Source organism: Periplaneta americana, chromosome 4 (assembly GCF_040183065.1).
Source record: "Periplaneta americana isolate PAMFEO1 chromosome 4, P.americana_PAMFEO1_priV1, whole genome shotgun sequence".
In the NCBI taxonomy this organism is placed as follows: domain Eukaryota; kingdom Metazoa; phylum Arthropoda; class Insecta; order Blattodea; family Blattidae; genus Periplaneta; species Periplaneta americana.
In genome coordinates, this window is record NC_091120.1 from 203,071,261 (window position 1) to 203,091,161 (window position 19,901).

At 38.2% G+C, this 19,901-nt stretch overlaps 1 protein-coding gene across 7 annotated transcripts in view; it reads left to right on the forward strand.

Annotated features, from left to right (window-relative positions):
* kst (spectrin beta chain, non-erythrocytic 5 kst) overlaps positions 1-19,901 on the forward strand; it is a 383,292-nt gene that overhangs the window by 263,678 nt on the left and 99,713 nt on the right. For all 7 annotated transcript variants that reach the window (XM_069824777.1, XM_069824774.1, XM_069824771.1 and 4 more), the window contains exons 16-25: positions 899-1,325; positions 3,550-3,650; positions 3,814-3,963; positions 6,362-6,552; positions 8,132-8,483; positions 10,587-10,952; positions 12,702-12,841; positions 16,357-16,627; positions 17,690-17,953; positions 18,996-19,126. In XM_069824777.1, the coding sequence (XP_069680878.1) occupies positions 899-1,325; positions 3,550-3,650; positions 3,814-3,963; positions 6,362-6,552; positions 8,132-8,483; positions 10,587-10,952; positions 12,702-12,841; positions 16,357-16,627; positions 17,690-17,953; positions 18,996-19,126 (2,393 nt within the window). The remainder of the gene's footprint in view (positions 1-898; positions 1,326-3,549; positions 3,651-3,813; positions 3,964-6,361; positions 6,553-8,131; positions 8,484-10,586; positions 10,953-12,701; positions 12,842-16,356; positions 16,628-17,689; positions 17,954-18,995; positions 19,127-19,901) is intronic.

Genomic DNA, 19,901 nt, shown 5'->3' on the forward strand with positions numbered 1-19,901 from the left:
AATAATTATCATGTTCTTCACGTGTTAGACCCTAGTGGGTCCGTAATGGTCCCATGCCAGCGTTTTCGTGATCTTCCCAAATTTTTCCTTCCTCTTGGTAAAGAAAGAGTAAAGAATTTGTCTAGGCCATCTAGTGCGATCCATGCTTTCGACATGTTTCTTCCACTGAAGTCTATATTGTTGAACAAAATAAATAATAATAATAATAATAATAATAATAATAATAATAATAATAATAATAATAATAATTATCATGTCCTTCACGTATTAGACCCTAATGGGTCCTTAACGGTCTCATGCCAGCGTTTTCGTGATCTTCCCAAATTTTTCCTTCCTCTTGGTAAAGAAAGAGTAAAGAATTTGTCTAGGCCATCTAGTGCGATCCATCCTTTCGACATGTTTCTTCCACTGAAGTCTATATTGTTGAACAAAATGAATAATAATAATAATAATAATAATAATAATAATGATAATAATAATAATAATAATAATAATAATAATAATAGACCACCTCTGTGGTGTAGGGGTCAGCATGCTGGTCTCTTACGCAGAGGGCCCGGGTTCGATTCCCGATTGGGTTGAATTTCCTGGTTGAGGTTTTTTAGGGTTATTCCTAAACCGTAAGGCAAATGCCAGAAAATTTGGGCCACAACGTCCCTGAATATCACTGGCCTCATTCATCACCGAAATCATATTCATAACAAATCAGTAACATATATACAGTCGCCATCTAGTTCACAACAATAGAACCAGTCTCAACAATAGTACACAGGCCTTCGGATTTCAACCAAAGATTAACTCGCGATGTGACCAAAGATGTTAAAGCGAGTATAAATAACAGCGAGGAAAAAAAAAAATAAATAATAATAATAATAATAATTATATTTAACGTGTGCAGCTGTGGTCGGAGCCAGAACCCGTGCAGGAGTTGGAGCAGGAGGAGTGGGTGAAGGAGGTGCGGCTGGTGCCACAGGAGTTCTGGGAGGAGGAGCCAGTGGAGCGCGTGGAGCACCGCACAGTGCTGGAGGACCGCCAGGTGCCACAGGTGCGCAGCCTCTACCCCTTCACAGGGCAAGGCATGACGATGGCCAAGGGCGAGGTGATGTTCCTGCTCAACAAGACCAACCCTGACTGGTGGAACGTGCGCAAGGCAGATGGCACTGACGGCTTTGTGCCGGCCAATTACGTGCGCGAGATTGAACCTAAGGTGGTGCAGGTGCAGGTGCGACGCCCTGAGAAGGTGCGTGAGATGAGGCGCGTCAAGAAGACCAAGATGGTGAAGCAGGTGGTGCCCACCCGCAGGGTGCGCCCCGTCAAGCCCATCGGTGAGTTCTGGTAGTTCAGTAACTGAATATATATTACAGAAATAGTTTAAAAAGGTAGAGCAAGTCTTAGAAGTGTTTCATCCTGCCTAAGGTTTTTCCGTGGTTTTCCTAAGGCGCTAAGACAAATGTCGGGATGAGCCCTAAAAGAAATGGGCCACGGACCTGCACTCATATCCCCATGAATCCCCCTAATTAACAATCACATCTCTCCCCCCTCTTCGCAATTGAGCCATCATATAGCCAAATGACTGGTCTCGAAATTGAGACAAATCAACAAGGCTCATGACCTCCAACATAATAGCCAAATTGGCTAGTCTCTTATATGAGACAACTCATCCTGCCTAAGGTATTCCGTGGTTTTCCTCAGGCGTAAGACAAAAGTCGGGATGAGCCCTATAAGAAATGGGCCACGGACCTATATGCCCTTCCCCATATATATTCCACCTTTCTTATAAATTATGTATGCCCTATTTCAGATAATATTAATAGTATATTAAACATACGAGGTCACTCAATAAGTCGCAAATTGAAAGGACAGGGACCTCTCAAATTGCAGTTAAGATTTCACGGCGCTTCTTCCGACGGCCTTCACCTGCTTTGTCATCGAACAACAGATGACGGCGTCTTGCCATCCTAACGCCACACACCAGCCAACTCCTCCTCGCCCCGTTCCGTGATCAATTGATCAGTCTCAGCCCCCCTCGCGTATGTGGTACCTAAGAGGTTACGTCCAATTTCGGCTTCCCCTTCAAAATTTTCTAGAGCTCCTTCAGGGGAGCAGCGTAACCCGGAGTGAGACTAGTGGCCAACAGGCTTGGAGCTCACATATTTAGTTTTGTACAGCCCCCAACCCCTTGCAAGGACGCGTTTTGCGTACCTTTTAAATTTTCCTCCCAATTCTCCTTCGATTTTTCGATTTTTCGATTAGAAGTGTTGTGAAATAATTTCTTCAACAATAATGTTCCACCTGTAAAACCATGAACTATTTTATTGGCCACTGAGTACGATGGATTTTAGTAGGCTATGAAATACGAATGCAATGATTCGTAAAATTTGATGAAGAATTGCATATTTTTCAGTAAATCAACGAACATTTTCGGTGGAAAATTTAAAAAAAAAAAATGGGAGCATTGTACAGACAAAGAAATTTCATGACTGAGTTTCGAGTTCCAAGACATGGAAGGATACTTGAACGGAATACGATTTTGAAATTGGTTAGCAATTTTTGTGTTCATGGCGGTGTTAATTCATAATTTCATAGCAGTATTACACATTTTTTTCGATTCTCCAAGAACATTGAACGAACCACCGACTTGATTCAGGCAGTAGCATGTTTGCCTGCTGATTCAGAATTGCGCTTGTGCGTGGGTTCGAGTCCCGCTTGGACTGGTTACTTGGTTAGGTTTTTTCCGAGGTTTTCCCCAACTGTAAGGCGAATTTCAGGTAATCTTTCGCGAATCCTCGGCCTCATCTCGACAAATACCATCTCGCTATCACCAATTCCATCGGCACTAATTAACCCCATAGTTGATACAGCGTCGTTAAATAACCAAGTAAAGGGGAAAAGAAAAACATTGATTGCAAACTGTCATGGCAGTGAGACTGTCTCTGGCGTTAAATACTCTTAGAAGAACTGCATAGTCTTGAGATGAATAATCTTCTCATTCAACAAGATTGTGCAATGGTGTACACTGCAAGAGAAAGCTTGACTACCCTCAGAACTATGTTTCCTGGTCAACTGATTTCAAGTTTTGGTGACGTCACTTGGCCAGCAATGTCTCCGGACCTGAGTGTATGGGTATTTAAAGTTCAAAGTCTTCCAGAATCGTCCGTGTACTGGATAAGAGCTTAAAGAACGCATACCAGAAGGAATAAGAAACATTGATTGTGAGATATTGCGTAGTGTAATGCATAAATTACGTGAAAGGTTGTTACACAAGTGTTTAAATTGTAATGGGGAATATTTAATCCACGTCATTTTCAAGAAGTGGACAAAGATAAACTAAATTACACACCCTAAAGTTTGTTTTTCTCAAATAGTTTACTTTGTTCACATTATTGGTCGTATAGAGCTGTTTTAAAATCCACTGGTACTCAATGGTGAGCCCTTTATTTAGTTTTTGGTCTGTGTGAAGTCTTACACAAAAATGTGAATCTGAATTTGCCGAACACGTAGAGCGTGAGGATTGTGTCAGCTTGTTAGATCGCAGATCTTGTGTTGCAGGCCGCCCAGCAAAGAGGAAGTCAGAAGATGACAACGAGAATGTCGAGAAGCGGCAGAAGAAGATAAACGCGACCTACAATCAGCTGTTGGACTTGGCGAAGGTGTGTATAGCCCCTGCACTTAATTGTCGATATTGTGTTATCTGTTTTCGTGTTACATTCTTGTTTTGCGTGAAGAAATTGTAGGTGAATAGCGTGGCTGGTAAATTTTTTATTTAAATGTTTGATTGGTTCTTAGTTATATTAATGTGTTTTGTTCACACAGCGTCGCCATGCCCTGCTGGAGGACTCCATCCGTCTGTATGGCTTCTACAGGGAGTGCGATGACTTTGAGAAGTGGATCAAGGACAAGGAGCGCATGCTGCGGGCTGACGACTCCACAGAGAACGTGGAGGCAGCCAAGCGAAAGTACGAGGTGAGTGGGCGTCACAACTGTCTGAGATGCTCTCTTCTGATCCTGTCTTAAAAGAGTGGCTTCCTGGAAGCCTACGACATTGCCACCTATTGCACCAAATTAACATTGCTGCCTAATGCACCAAATCAACATCACTACCTAATGCACCAAATCAACATTGTCACCTAATGCACCAAATCAACATCACTACCTAATGCACCAAATCAACATCACTACCTAATGCACCAAATCAACATCACTACCTAATGCACCAAATCAACATCACTACCTAATGCACCAAATCAACATCCCTACCTAATGCACCAAATCAACATCGCTACCTAATGCACCAAATCAACATCGCTACCTAATGCACCAAATCAACATCGCTACCTAATGCACCAAATCAACATCGCTACCTAATGCACAAAATCAACATCACTACCTAATGCACCAAATCAACATCACTACCTAATGCACCAAATCAACATCGCTACCTAATGCACCAAATCAACATCACTACCTAATGCACCAAATCAACATCGCTACCTAATGCACCAAATCAACATCACTACCTAATGCACCAAATCAACATCGCTACCTAATGCACCAAATCAACATCACTACCTAATGCACCAAATCAACATCGCTACCTAATGCACCAAATCAACATCGCTACCTAATGCACCAAATCAACATCGCTACCTAATGCACCAAATCAACATCGCTACCTAATGCACAAAATCAACATCGCTACCTAATGCACCAAATCAACATCACTACCTAATGCACCAAATCAACATCGCTACCTAATGCACCAAATCAACATCACTACCTAATGCACCAAATCAACATCGCTACCTAATGCACCAAATCAACATCACTACCTAATGCACCAAATCAACATCGCTACCTAATGCACCAAATCAACATCACTACCTAATGCACCAAATCAACATCGCTACCTAATGCACCAAATCAACATCACTACCTAATGCACCAAATCAACATCACTACCTAATGCACCAAATCAACATCGCTACCTAATGCACCAAATCAACATCGCTACCTAATGCACCAAATCAACATCGCTACCTAATGCACCAAATCAACATCGCTACCTAATGCACAAAATCAACATCGCTACCTAATGCACCAAATCAACATCACTACCTAATGCACCAAATCAACATCGCTACCTAATGCACCAAATCAACATCACTACCTAATGCACCAAATCAACATCGCTACCTAATGCACCAAATCAACATCACTACCTAATGCACCAAATCAACATCGCTACCTAATGCACCAAATCAACATCGCTACCTAATGCACAAAATCAACATCGCTACCTAATGCACCAAATCAACATCGCTACCTAATGCACCAAATCAACATCACTACCTAATGCACCAAATCAACATCACTACCTAATGCACAAAATCAACATCACTACCTAATGCACCAAATCAACATCACTACCTAATGCACCAAATCAACATCCCTACCTAATGCACCAAATCAACATCGCTACCTAATGCACCAAATCAACATCACTACCTAATGCACCAAATCAACATCGCTACCTAATGCACAAAATCAACATCACTACCTAATGCACCAAATCAACATCGCTACCTAATGAACCAAATCAACATCACTACCTAATGCACCAAATCAACATCACTACCTAATGCACCAAATCAACATCACTACCTAATGCACCAAATCAACATCACTACCTAATGCACCAAATCAACATCGCTACCTAATGCACCAAATCAACATCGCTACCTAATGCACCAAATCAACATCACTACCTAATGCACCAAATCAACATCACTACCTAATGAACCAAACTAATATTGCAACGTAATGAACCAAATCAACATCGCCACCTAAGCACCAAATCAACATTGCTACCTAATGCACCAAATCAACATTGCCACCAAATGCACCAAACCAGAATAAAGCTTTAATCTTCTTCTACTTTTTTCCCATTTTCATTTCCTCTTCTTCTTTCTCTGCTTTGCTTTCTTCTTTTCCTGTTTTTACCACTTCTCCTCTCTGCTCTCCTCTCCTCTATTTGTAATCTTCTTATTCTGTGTATTTCTCCTTCTCATTCCATTCATAATTGTTTTTCTCGTTCTCTGTTATCCCCCTCTCCTGTTTCTCATATCCTCATCTTCCTACTATTTATCCTCTTCTTCCCATTTTCTCTTTTCCTGTTTGTTATTTCATTTGTTAGCTTTTTCTCTTCTTTACCCTCCTTATTATTAGTTGTCCCTCATGTAAGTGCCATGTTATGTTGACCTAAGCTCTATATGACAGTAAAATATAATAAATGCGATTTATTCGAGGCTTGACATCTCAAGTGCGTATAACCTCATTTGTCTGGATTTGTGTTGCTGTATAGAAATTCCTGACGGACCTGTCAGCCAGCAGCAAGCGTATAGAAGCCCTGGATGCGGCCGTGGAGGAATTCGTGCGGCAGGGCCACAGCCAGCTGGACAAGGTGCGCGCTCGCCAGAAGCACATCCACCAGCTGTGGGACCACCTCAACTGGCTCAAGGGCCAGAAGGAGCGCAGCCTGGAGGGTGCTTCCAGGTAATACTCGCTCTCATCTCTTTTAATTCCTTCTTCTTTCTCTTTTTACATTCTTTCCCCCTCCTTTGTTCAGTCTTCTTTTTCTCCTTCACCTACACTTCCGACCCCTGGCGCCTGTTACATTCTCAATGAAGAGCTTTCATTCCAACTTTGTAAACTTATACATGATTATTGAGCATGGCTTCAAAAATTATTATGAAACTCATTCCTACGAGATGCTTTGTTCATTTGCTAAGTACAAATGAGCTGTTCAGAGCAGAAGTGATTTAAGTCAAAAATGGGCAATGAGTGTTAAAGTAAACATTCTGTAAAATACAGCGCAAGGTAGCAATTAATATTTAGTTTATTTAAACTATTAGTAGTCAGTGGATAGCAAGAAGGACATATTAATTGCTACTTTGCGCTATATTTTACAGAATTTTTACTTTAAACCCCATTACCCAATTTTGACCTACACCACTTTTGCTCTGAACGGCTCAAAGGTGGTTGACTTCGACATTTTCCACAAAGCCTTCAATTTATTTCAAATCCCTGATAAGCTGTCAATATGTTCTATATCCTAACCTGATCGTCCATGGTTTACCTCTAATGATAAATACAGTTTAATTTCAAGCCCAATAATTAATAACAGGTCCCTAATAGAAACAACAACATCAACCACCACCAAGTTTCTTGACTTACAAATCGATAATGTGTTAAATTGGAAAAATTATATTAAAGAAATTACTCCCAAACTAAATTCACCATATTTTGCTATTAGATCTATGCAAGATATAGTAAATATCAATACCTTAAAAACAATGTACTTTGCATACTTCCACTCGGTAATGATTTTTGGAATAATATTCTGGGGAAATTCCACAGATAGTAACAGTATATTCCTACTACAAAAAAGAGTAATTAGAATAATAGTAGGTGCCAAATCTAGGGAATCGTGTAGAATCGTTTAAAAAAAAACTACAAATAATGCCCATGGCTTGTCAGTATATCTTTTCATTAATAATCTTCCTCTATGTAATCGTGAAAACTTTGTAACTAATTCAACAGTTCATAGCATAAATACGCGTCAAAAAAATGACTTTCATACTCTATCGGCAAGTCTATCGTGCTATCAAAAAGGAGTGCGTTATATGGCAGTAAAAATTTTTAATAGTCTTCCTATGGATATAAAGAATGAAACTCAAAACATAAGATTATTTAGGGCCAAATTAAAGAAGTACGTAATTTCTCACGCCTTCTATTCTGTAGGTGAATTCATGACATTCAATAACACTTCATGAAATTGATACTAAAACTATGTGTTGTACTAGTAGACTATATTGTAAATCTCTTCTGTATATATTTCAACTAGACTGTGACTATAATTAAGACTGTGTAGTACTGTACTATTAAGATTATTTTTGAGATGTTCCATTTTCTAGCTGTGAATCGATGTATGAATACCATGGAATGTAAATAAGTACAATACAATACAATGCAATACACTCTATGTCGAGAAAGTAGACCTAAGTTAAAGAATAGTGACGCCCTACCCAAGTGTAAGGCTGCAGAGTCATGTACTGTTCTGTTGTGATTGCAGTGTGGAGCTGTTCAATCGAACATGTGACGAGGCACGAGACTGGATGCTGGAGAAGATGACGCAGCTGGACACAGCAGAGTTGGGGCCAGATCTTAAGACCGTACAGGCCCTGCAGAGGCGCCACCAGCAGTTGGAGAGGGAGCTGGCACCTGTGGAGGAGAAGGTGAACCGTGTCAACCTGCTGGCCAACTCTGTCAAGTCATCCTACCCCAACGAGAGGGCCAACGTGAATACGCGTCAGAAGGAGGTGCAGGACTTGTGGGAGAAGGTGAAGACCAAGGCCATTGAGCGGCGCTCGCGTCTGGAGGACGCCGTGGGCCACCAGATCTTCATGAACAGCTCCAAGAACTTGGTAAGGACATGTTGAGCTTTGGGTAGGAGCATGATGTTGGATTGAGCCTTTAACAAACTGAATGACTGGCTGATTCATTGTTTGTTTGAATTATAGATAGATTGCTGGGTGGATTGATTGATTGATTAATTAATTCGCTGATTGATTCACTGATGACTGACTGCTGTAGTTAATGGAAGAATGAATGCCCGACTGATTTCTCAGTATATTGATTGATTGATCTAATAATTAAAGAGTGAATGACCAGTTGTTTCTTTAATAATTATTTATGTTTGTAATTGATTAACTAGTGAACTTACTCGTGTTAATCAATTACTTATATTCAAGTGTTAAAAGTAGTGTACGCAAGATTCAAAATGGGGTATTTATGTTTGTTTATTTATTGACTGATTTCATTGAATCACTGATTGACTGATTCTGATTTATTAATGTACTCCATTCACACATTCACTGACTTAGTGAATGGATGCATGAACAGATGTCTGAGTGACTAAGTGACTGATAAATTGATTAACTGATTGAGTTGGTGAATGGTTAAATGCATAAATGACTAGTTGTCTGTATTATTATTTATTTATTTTTATTTATTTATTTATTTATTTACTGACTCTATCGCTGAGTGAATGATTCATTCATTCGATAGCTGTTTGAACAATTGAATGACTGTGATTAATTAATTCTGGTTGATGATATGATTGAATCCATTCGTTCATTCATTCATTCATTGACAGACTGACTGATTGATTATTGATTGATTGGTTGGTTGACTGACTAATTGGACTGTTGATTGCTCTGTGGATTGATGGTTGAATTGATGGATTGATGGATGGATGGATGGATGGATGGGTGGATGGATGGATTGAGGACTTAGTTGAATGATAAGGTGATTTGAGTGAGTCATTTATTTAATAATATATTGAGTGGTTGACTGATTTATTGATCCATTCATTCACTGATTAACTGATAGATTGGTTACTTGACTGAGTGAGATAATGGCTGACTTATTAACCGATTGATTGAATCAGTGACTGACTGATCCATAGTTCGACTGAATCATTCCATGACTGGTCGCTGGAATTAGTGATTCACTTACTGATTGGTTGATTCATTGATTGATGAACTGACTGAATGATTAATTGGCTAATTGGTTGTTTGGTTAATAGATTGACTGATCTGACCTTGTCACATACTGTATGATTTAAGATTGGGAGGGTGTCCAACATGGTGGTTCGAGATTTTTATTGGTTTTGAACACCTTTAGATGTGGTGAACACTTGGTATTGAGAAGAATTTCATTTATAAAATGAGTGCATCAAACTTTAGCTATTTAAAGGGTTTTTATAGTCGTAAAGATATAGTAGCTTTCGGTGGTAACTAATTGGATTTTACAAGATATAAAAAATTATAATATTCACACATTTTTTGGAATCCGGGAGTAAACACTGTTAGTTAGGATTTTATTCCATCAAGAAAGAGGTAGGTAGGTAGGTAGGTGGGTGGGTGGGTGGGTGGGTGGGTGGGTAGGTAGTTAGGTAGGTTTATTGATATTAGTTCACAAAACTTAATAATATAACAAAAAGATCTATATACAAAAGTAGTTATACATAATAAATATACAATTTCCTAAACTAATTAATTTATCGCAAATCTCAATAATTTATTGGTTCAAACTTGCACTTACGTCTGGTTTTAGTGCATGTTTAAACCAATCGTGATAACCATTAAGACTTTAAACCTTATTTATCTGCTCCTTTTCAAAATGTAATTGTAATTTTTAGGTCTTATTTTACATAATAACTTATTATTTCAAATAGGTGAGCAGATGTCGACATACTGTAAGTCATGAGCCTGAAATAGCTGAATCGGTACATTCCATATGTAGGTTAATCTTTATTTCTTGCAATATTTTCTTGTCAGCAGAATCGTTTGCGTAACTGCTATGAAGACTACCGCATACCTGTTTAAACACAAACTTGACAAGTTGCTTACATGATCAACCTCAATTTAGTTTCATCATTGTATCGCATGCACTCATTTTCGATTCATTGCTATTATGATGATCAAGAAAGAGTTACTGCAGGTGATTGTGTGTGATCTGTGCAGCTGGGCTGGGTGGCCTCTGTGAAGGAAGCCCTGAACGCGGACGAGAGCGCTCGTGACGTGGCCACTGCAGAGAGTCTGCTGAAGAAGCACCAGGAGCTGGGCGACGACATCCGCGCCCACGAGGACGAGTTCCGCGAGGTGATGGGACTGGGCGCACAGCTGCTGCAGCGCAACCCGGGCCTGACCGATGTCGCAGAGCGCCTGGAGCGGCTGGGTGCCGAGCACCAGGCCGTGCGGCGCGGCTGGGCGGAGAAGGGCGACTGGCTGCGGCAGTGTCTGGACCTGCAGCTGCTGAACCGCGAGGCTGACCAGATCGAGGCCTCCACGTCCAGCCACGAGGTCTTCCTGGCCAATACCGACCTGGGGGTGAGTGCACTCCATCACGCATTTTGTGACAGTCCAGTTTTACGAAGGATAAAAGAAAATATTTTGTTGCTGGCAGAGGCGTTCTTTAGGGGTAGATTTGATATCAGTAAAAATTTGTTTCAGTGACGTGTTTATGGCTTCTAGTTCTTTCTAATTCTAGCTTCACTATTTCTGATATTTTGAGAGGACAAAAGGATTGTTCAATTTTTTACTTTTTTATCAATGTTAGTTTCATACCTTGAGTATACTGAGTATCATACAGTCAGTGAACACAAATTTGTGCGATTGACAAAGTCAAGTAATACATATAAAATAAACAACAGAGACATAAAAAAACAATAAAATTGCAACAGAAACACTCAACAACATTAACATAAAAAACTCATTAATATCATAAAAGGGCTTGTTGATTAACCAACCAGAGAAAAGTCTGTTAGAAGACTTCCTTTCCAGATTGAAAACATGTGTCGAAAATTTATTTGCAATTTTTATAGACACCGAGAGATGTGACTTTTTGTGTAAATCCTCATTCAGTATTTAGGGGGAACGTTAAATATGGCGAAAAGAAAAGGTAAATTAAAACAATAATTCTTTAAAATAATCTTTGATACTGGTATGTGAAAAATACATTACATAACATTTAATGCGTGTTTTTGGTCTTGTTAGGTGTTGTGACGCCATTTTGAAAGCTCTGGTGTACAGGGTTTTTAAATGAACTTTGATTACCGTTCAATTTCTTGTAACTTTAATTTTTTTGCTTCATTCCATACAAAAGGTTATATATCTTCTGAACTATTAATGCTACATGCAGAATATTTGGTACACACATTATTTAGACTATTAGGAAACTTTTCTTTGTAATAGAAATTTGACATTTTCTTGCATTTGAAAAATATACCTGCATGTTTAGACTACAAAAGTACCTCTAAAATTCATTTTAAAATGTAAGTAGGCCTAGTGTAATTGTTTCGTTAGAATTTTGAAAACTAATATCAAAATTATGCTCCAGACATTTTAAAGATCTTCCTTTTAGGAGTAAAATATCGTATTAATTTTGAATCTGTATTTAAAAATGGCTGAGATAAATTCATTTTAGTGAATTATTGTATCTTAGTTTTTTTTTCTTTTACAAAATTTGGGCCCAAAACATTTTTTTTAACTAATTTCGATTTTAAATTGTTGCACTGTTGATATTTCTACTTACAAAAAATGAAAAATATGCATCAATTAGGAAAAGAAATTTCAAATTTCAGTATCTTCTCCCCTTAAATTCCTTTGAGTTTGGAGAATGTAGGAGATCCAGTAGTTATTATTGGGCAATCTCTTGAGATTTTCCCATATGATGAGACTTCCTAGACATGAAAAATATGTCCTATACTTAATTTTGTATTCATATTTTAGAACATTAAAATATAATAAGTTGGTCCTCTTTGTAGGCCTACATCACGGAAATATGAATAACTTAAAAAGCATATTATAAAATACTTCACTTTTCCATCTTATTAAAAAATATTTTACAGGTATTTGTGTGAGACCCAATCGAAAATAATTAAATACAGAAATATAAAAATATTATGATTTTGATTTCTCATATCTCCCATCTTTAATGGACAATATAGGCCTATTATTTAGAGATCAGTCTATATAAATTTTGTGTCGCTATCGCTGAAGTAATGTATGGCAACTCTTGTGTTCAGTAAGTGTTCTGAAAGTCAAGTTGCCATAATTTTTTCGTGTTTATATTTGCAGGGAACACTGGATGATGTCGAGGCTCTGATAAAGCGACACGAGGACTTTGAGAACACGCTCTATGCACAGGATGAGCGGCTGAAAGCTTTCAGTGAGCTGGCTGACAAGTTGATCGCAGCTGGGCACTATGACAGCAAATAGTGAGTGTTATGTTACTTTCAGTAGAACATGTAATAAAATAATAATATATGTAGTTCTAATATGAACGGGTTCATCAGCTTCTTGTCTATGCGGATGACGTGAATATGTTAGGAGAAAATACACAAACGATTAGGGAAAACACGGAAATTTTACTTGAAGCAAGTAGAGCGATCGGTTTGGAAGTAAATTCCGAAAAGACAAAGTATATGATTATGTCTCGTGACCAGAATATTGTACGAAATGGAAATATAAAAATTGGAGATTTATCCTTCGAAGAGGTGGAAAAATTCAAATATCTTGGAGCAACAGTAACAAATATAAATGACACCCGGGAGGAAATTAAACACAGAATAAATATGGGAAATACGTGTTATTATTCGGTTGAGAAGCTCTTATCATCCAGTCTGCTGTCCAAAAATCTGAAAGGTAGAATTTATAAAACAGTTATATTACTGGTTCTTCTGTATGGTTGTGAAACTTGGACTCTCACTCTGAGAGAGGAACATAGGTTCAGGGTGTTTGAGAATAAGGTGCTAAGGAAAATATTTGGGGCTAAGCGGGATGAAGTTACAGGAGAATGGAGAAAGTTACACAACACAGAACTGCACGCATTGTATTCTTCACCTGACATAATTAGGAACATTAAATCCAGACGTTTGAGATGGGCAGGGCATGTAGCACGTATGGGCGAATCCAGAAATGCATATAGAGTGTTAGTTGGGAGACCGGAGGGAAAAAGACCTTTAGGGAGGCCGAGACGTAGATGGGAGGATAATATTAAAATGGATTTGAGGGAGGTGGGGTATGATGATAGAGACTGGATTAATCTTGCTCAGGATAGGGACCGCTGGCGGGCTTATGTGAGGGCGGCAATGAACCTTCAGGTTCCTTAAAAGCCATTTGTAAGTAAGTAAGTTCTAATATGAATGGGTTATTTATGAAAGAGCCCAAGTCATTATTTTGTGAAAATGAGTTTGTAATGTAATAACTGCTCTTTGGGTATAGATACATCGATTTAGATATGAAGAGGACCAAGTTTCACTCTCTAAATGCTTTGTAGAATTCGTGATACAATTTTTATTTCAGCCTTACTTTCAAAATTTCTGCTTATAAGCAGTTTTTCTGTAATTGCTAACAATTTAGTATTCAAGACTTAGGCCCTTTCATAAATAACCCATTCATATGTGGATTAAATAAATACCAAAACATTATCATATTATCAGATTCAAGGGCACCATACAAGCTATAATTTCACACAGCACTTTACAAAAGAGGCTAAAAAATAATTTACAATAGATTCCTTCCCAATATGACATAAAGGTAAATGAAACAACAGACTGGCTAAAAGGGCTCTGAAATTATGCAATCATCTACTCATAATAACGGACTTCCATTTTATTCTTAAAAAAAAAATAATAAAATAATCGAATGTAAATTCAGATCTGCCCAGAAACAATAAAATTAGGTTGGACCAAAAGATAAGGCCTGGAAATTTTATTGACCAACCCCTAGATAATGCTCCAAGGGCCACGTAAATCTGCTGTTGCGATGTTCAGGCAAATAACAAGTCATGATTGTTTGGCAAGTCACCTTCCACAGGATAGGAATTTCCCATACATCTGCCTGTGTATCATGTGATGCAAATGACGATATGAACATGGAACACATCAAAATGTGCACAGCATTGCTATAAGAAGATGACATTGTACAAAAATACTGGAGAGCAAGACAGCAAATGACTTCATTGTCAAGTGTCTAGGATTGGACCAACAACAACATAATATGGTTGTGAAACTTGGGTCACAACAAAGACAGATGAGAAAAATATTGATGCAGTATATTAGAAAGAAAAATATTGAGAACTATATTTGGAGCAGTTAATATAAGTGGAGAGAGGCGAATTAGATGCAGTAAGAAGTTCTATGGACTATGTAAAGTGGGGGACATAGTAACTTACATAAAAGTACGATTGAGATAGGTCGGACATCATCTACCAATCAAAAGGATCTAACTATAACAGTAAAGTGCAGAAGGAAAAAAAGACGACGTATGCTCAGATTGTAGAACAATAATGATATCTCACATTCATCAACTGTTGTCGTGCTCAAAGATTTGTGGCCCTTAAATCAAAATTATCATTTTGTAACAAAGAAAAAAAATGTAAGTATGATTTTACTGCATGAAACATGTGCTGTAGTGAAATTTCACATAATAATAATAATAATAATAATAATAATAATAATAATAATATAAATAATAAATAATAATATTTATTTATTCCGGTGAAGTTAAGGCCATCAGGCCTTCTCTTTCACTTAGCCAGAAACAAAAGAAGCTGATACAATTTGCAGCAATACAAGTTAATTAGAGCAGCTGGCTACGGACTGGAAGGTCCGGGGTTCGATCCCAGGTGGTGACACGATTTTTTCTCGTTGCCAAACTTTCAGAACGGCCCCAAGGTTCACTCAGCCTCCTATAAAATTGAGTACCGGGTCTTTCCCGGTGGTAAAAGGCGGTCAGAGCGTGGTGCCGACCACACCACCTCATTCTAGTGCTGAGGTCATGGAAAGCATGGGGCTCTACCTCCATGCCCCCCAAGTGTCTTCATGGCATGTTACAGGGATACCTTTACCTTTTTTTTTTTTTTTTTTTTTTTACAAGTTAATAATTACAGACCAATATTTAAAGAACACTCAAAGATTGATGTAGTTATACAAGCACAAAAAAGAGCAATTAGAATAATAGTAGGTGCCAAGTCTAGGGAATCTTGTAGGACTATTTTAAAAAAACTGCAAATAACGCCCAAGGCTTGTCAGTACATCTTTTCATTAATAATCTTCCTCGTATGTAATTGTGAAAACTTTGTAACTAATTCAACAGTTCATAGCATAAATACATGTCAAAAAAATGACTTTCATACTCCATCGGCAAGTCTATCTTGCTATCAAAAAAGAAGTGCGTTATATGGCAGTAAAAATTTTTAATAGCCTCCCTATCGATATAAAAAATGAAGCTCAAAACATAAGATTATTTAGGGCCAAATTAAAGAAGTACCTAATTTCTCACGCCTTCTATTCTGTAGGTGAATTCATGACATTCAATAACACTTCATGATACTAAAACTATGTGTTGTACTAGTAGACTATATTGTAAATCTCGTCTGTATATATTTCATCTAGACTGTGACTATAAATTAAGACTTTATAATAGCATTAAGTTTTTTGACTTGTTCCATATTCTAGCTGTAAGCAATGTATGAATACCATGGAATGTTAATAAATACAATACAATACAATACAATACAATACACAAATTGAATAAAATAATGAAAACATACTAAATAATAATTACAAAATAATATATGGCTTGGAAGTTACACTCACTGAATATGCAAGTGGTAAGTGAACCAATATTACAATGTATGTATGTGGAAGAATGAGAAGTAGTACATTACATAGAAACAGTTATTTATGAATAGTTTACTGATAACTTTCTTTGTTCTTGTGCCACACAGCATCGACGAGCGCCGGAACCAGGTGGTGGCACGCAGGGCCGCCGTGAAGGAGGCTGCAGCAGCTCGCCGGGCGGCACTGGACGCGTCATGCAAGTTCCAGGACTTCTCGGCAGACGTGGATGACCTGCGTGGCTGGATGGCTGACAAGCTGAAGACAGCAAGTGACGAGTCGTACAGGGACCTGACGAACCTGGAGCGCAAGCTGCAGAAACATGAAGCCTTCGAGCGCGAGCTGCATGCCAACGAGGGCCAGCTGCGTGCAGTCAACAAGGTAAGGACATAAGCCTCGTTTTTAACGATCATTACTTTCTTCTTCTTCTTTAAAGTAGTGATCTTTTATTGGCCTATAGGACTGTCTCACAATCTCCTCCAGTTTTTTCTGCATATACCTTCTTTCTCTTGCAACAGACTCATTACTACATAATTTTATTTCATCAGATTGTTATATCTTTTAGTGTACTTTGCTTGATTTCATTGTTTTAGGCCATATATTGGAGATGAAAATAATTTCAGATGTTAATAGACCACACCAAAAATTGATCATTTCTAGATATGTAATGTGTTGAGTGTTCCCAGACGTTGAAAATACTACCAAAATTGATTGGTATGTGTAATATTAGATGATGTCACTGTGATACAAACAAAAATTCCGCAAAATTTGCATCGTCAGAGCCATCCATGAGTGAATGTTGGCCTTTGTGTGTTGTTTAAAGTCTGACTCTGATGGAGCACTTAGCAATCTTGGGATTAATGTTAGAAAAACAAGAAAAAATTGCCTATATTTTGCACAGATTTAAAAATATATACATGAGAAAAAAAACAGTATTGGTACAACATGTTTGGTATTTTTTTAATCACAAGAATGCTATGTAACTTTTGACTGATGCTGTATTTTAAAATAAATAAAAAGTAAATATTTCCAAGTTTAGTAACTTTTATCATAAGAACACTGAATTTTTTCTGAGCGCTTATACCCCTCATTTCTCGTGAAAAACAACAACTAAATAGACTACAGTGGACTATAGTGGACTTTATGTTGTCAGCAAACAGCTGGATACATTAAGAAGATTGATATTTCGTTAATTTAATCAATTCGAGTTTGATAAGAGATGGCGTTCTGGATGTGTATGATTTTGTTCAAACTCTTAACTTTTAAAAAATGCATGTTTATAAGTAACTGCACTAAACTTTTGGAATGAACCGTCATAATGTGAGTTTAACTCACTCTGTAATCTATAACCGTAATGAAACAAAAATAATAATGAAAAGTTCACTTTCTGTTCAATACCTCATGACTCTCTCAGCAAATATATGTTGACCTGCTTACTTTCAGACAGGACAGGGGTTGCTGTCGGAGGGCAATTACCGCCAGGAGGATGTGGGGCAGATGCTGCAAGACCTGAATACCACCTGGGAAGAGTTGGTGGCTCTGTCCCGTGACAAGGGGCGTCGACTGCGCCAGGCATCTGCACAGCACACGTACAACCGCACGATGGAGGACGCACGCCTCAAGCTAGAGGAAATGGAGTTGAGTCTACAGTCACGTGAAGTGGGGACCGATTTGCGCAACTGCAAGGAACTGCTCAAGAAGCATCAGGTTAGTGTACAACTAGCTGTGGCTAGGAAAACTTACTACCATATTTGAGCTTCATTTGTTTTCTTTGTTATCATGGTCAAGTATGTGAATATAGATGAATATGAGAGTTCATTTGTTTTCTCTATTGTCATGGTCATGCATATGGATATGGATGATTGTGAGGGTTCATTTGTTTTCTCTGTTGTCATGGTCATGCATATGAATATGGATGATTATGAGGGTTCATTTGTTTTCTTTGTTGTCATGGTCATGCATATGAATATGGGTGATTGTGAGGGTTCATTTGTTTTCTCTGTTGTCATGGTCGTGCATATGAATATGGATGATTGTGAGGGTTCATTTGTTTTCTCTGTTGTCATGGTCATGTATATGAATATGGATGATTGTGAGGGTTCATTTGTTTTCTCTGTTGTCATGGTCATGCATATGAATATGGATGATTGTGAGGGTTCATTTGTTTTCTCTGTTGTCAGTCATGGTCATGCATATGAATATGGATGATTGTGATGGTTCATTTGTTTTCTCTGTTGTCAGTCATGGTCATGCATATGAATATGGATGATTGTGAGGGCTCATTTGTTTTCTCTGTTGTCATGGTCATGTATATGAATATGGATGATTGTGAGGGTTCATTTGTTTTCTCTGTTGTCATGGTCATGCATATGAATATGGATGATTGTGAGGGTTCATTTGTTTTCTCTGTTGTCAGTCATGGTCATGCATATGAATATGGATGATTGTGATGGTTCATTTGTTTTCTCTGTTGTCAGTCATGGTCATGCATATGAATATGGATGATTGTGATGGTTCATTTATTTTCTCTGTTATGGTCATGCATATGAATATGGATGATTGTGGGGGTTCATTTGTTTTCTCTGTTGTCATGGTCATGCATATGAACATGGATGATTGTGAGGGTTCATTTGTTTTCTCTGTTGTCATGGTGATGTATGTGAACATAGATGATTGTGGGGATTCATTGTTTTCTTTGTCATCGTGGCTGTAAAGGTGGATATAGGTAAACTATTTGGTGGTTTTGCAGGTGTTGGAAAATGACATGAGTCAGTGGGACCAGAAGATCAGTGACCTGGTGGAGCTGGGCCAGGAGATGGCGCACGAGGGCCACTTCGATGCTGCCAATATCCTGAGTGCCAGCCGCAACTGCCAAGACAAGTGAGTGGTGGATTCTAAGTTTCAAGAAGATAATACTGTGTTAGTCTGAAATTATCCCCTCTCCTCTTTCGTTATCAGGCGTAATTTGTCCCAAGTACTCTCATATGCAAGAATTTATTGCTGAGTTGTGTAACTGTGTCTAGTGATGAAAATTTTTCCTGAAAATATAGTGGAAAATTTTTCATTTCAAGAAGTTTCCTGCGGAAAATTTTCCTACACACATCACTAACGTTTCATTTGCAACATACGCAAATACGACCACATTACACCTTCCGTTGAAATTCTTCAATGGCTAAGATTACAGGACCTAATATACAGGGCCTTTCCGGTTCAAACACATGTAATTCACGTTTTATGAATCTGAGGTGCATGAAAATAGCACCAATGGAAAGAGAATCTCAAAAAGTTTAGTTGTGGCAACATTGTTTTTTTTAGTTGGTAACATTGCCTCATAGTAGCGCATATAAACAAATTTGTTCATTGTTGAGGCGAAATAGCTGCTATGGAGGACAGAAAAGCTTGATTTTCATATGAACCACTCGGGTATTAATGTACAACAGCATTACGGAACAAAGATGGTGCAGATACACCCAGTAGGCCTACAATCCTTAAAGATACACTGATTTTAAGGCAAGATTCTTCACAAGCAGTTGCGATTTCATCCGTACCGACTACAGTTGCTGCAAGCCTGAAAACCAGAGCACAAAGTGGTAGAAAGAAATTTCTACATGAGTATGCAGACTTTAATTGAAAAGATGATGAATTTATTAGTTCC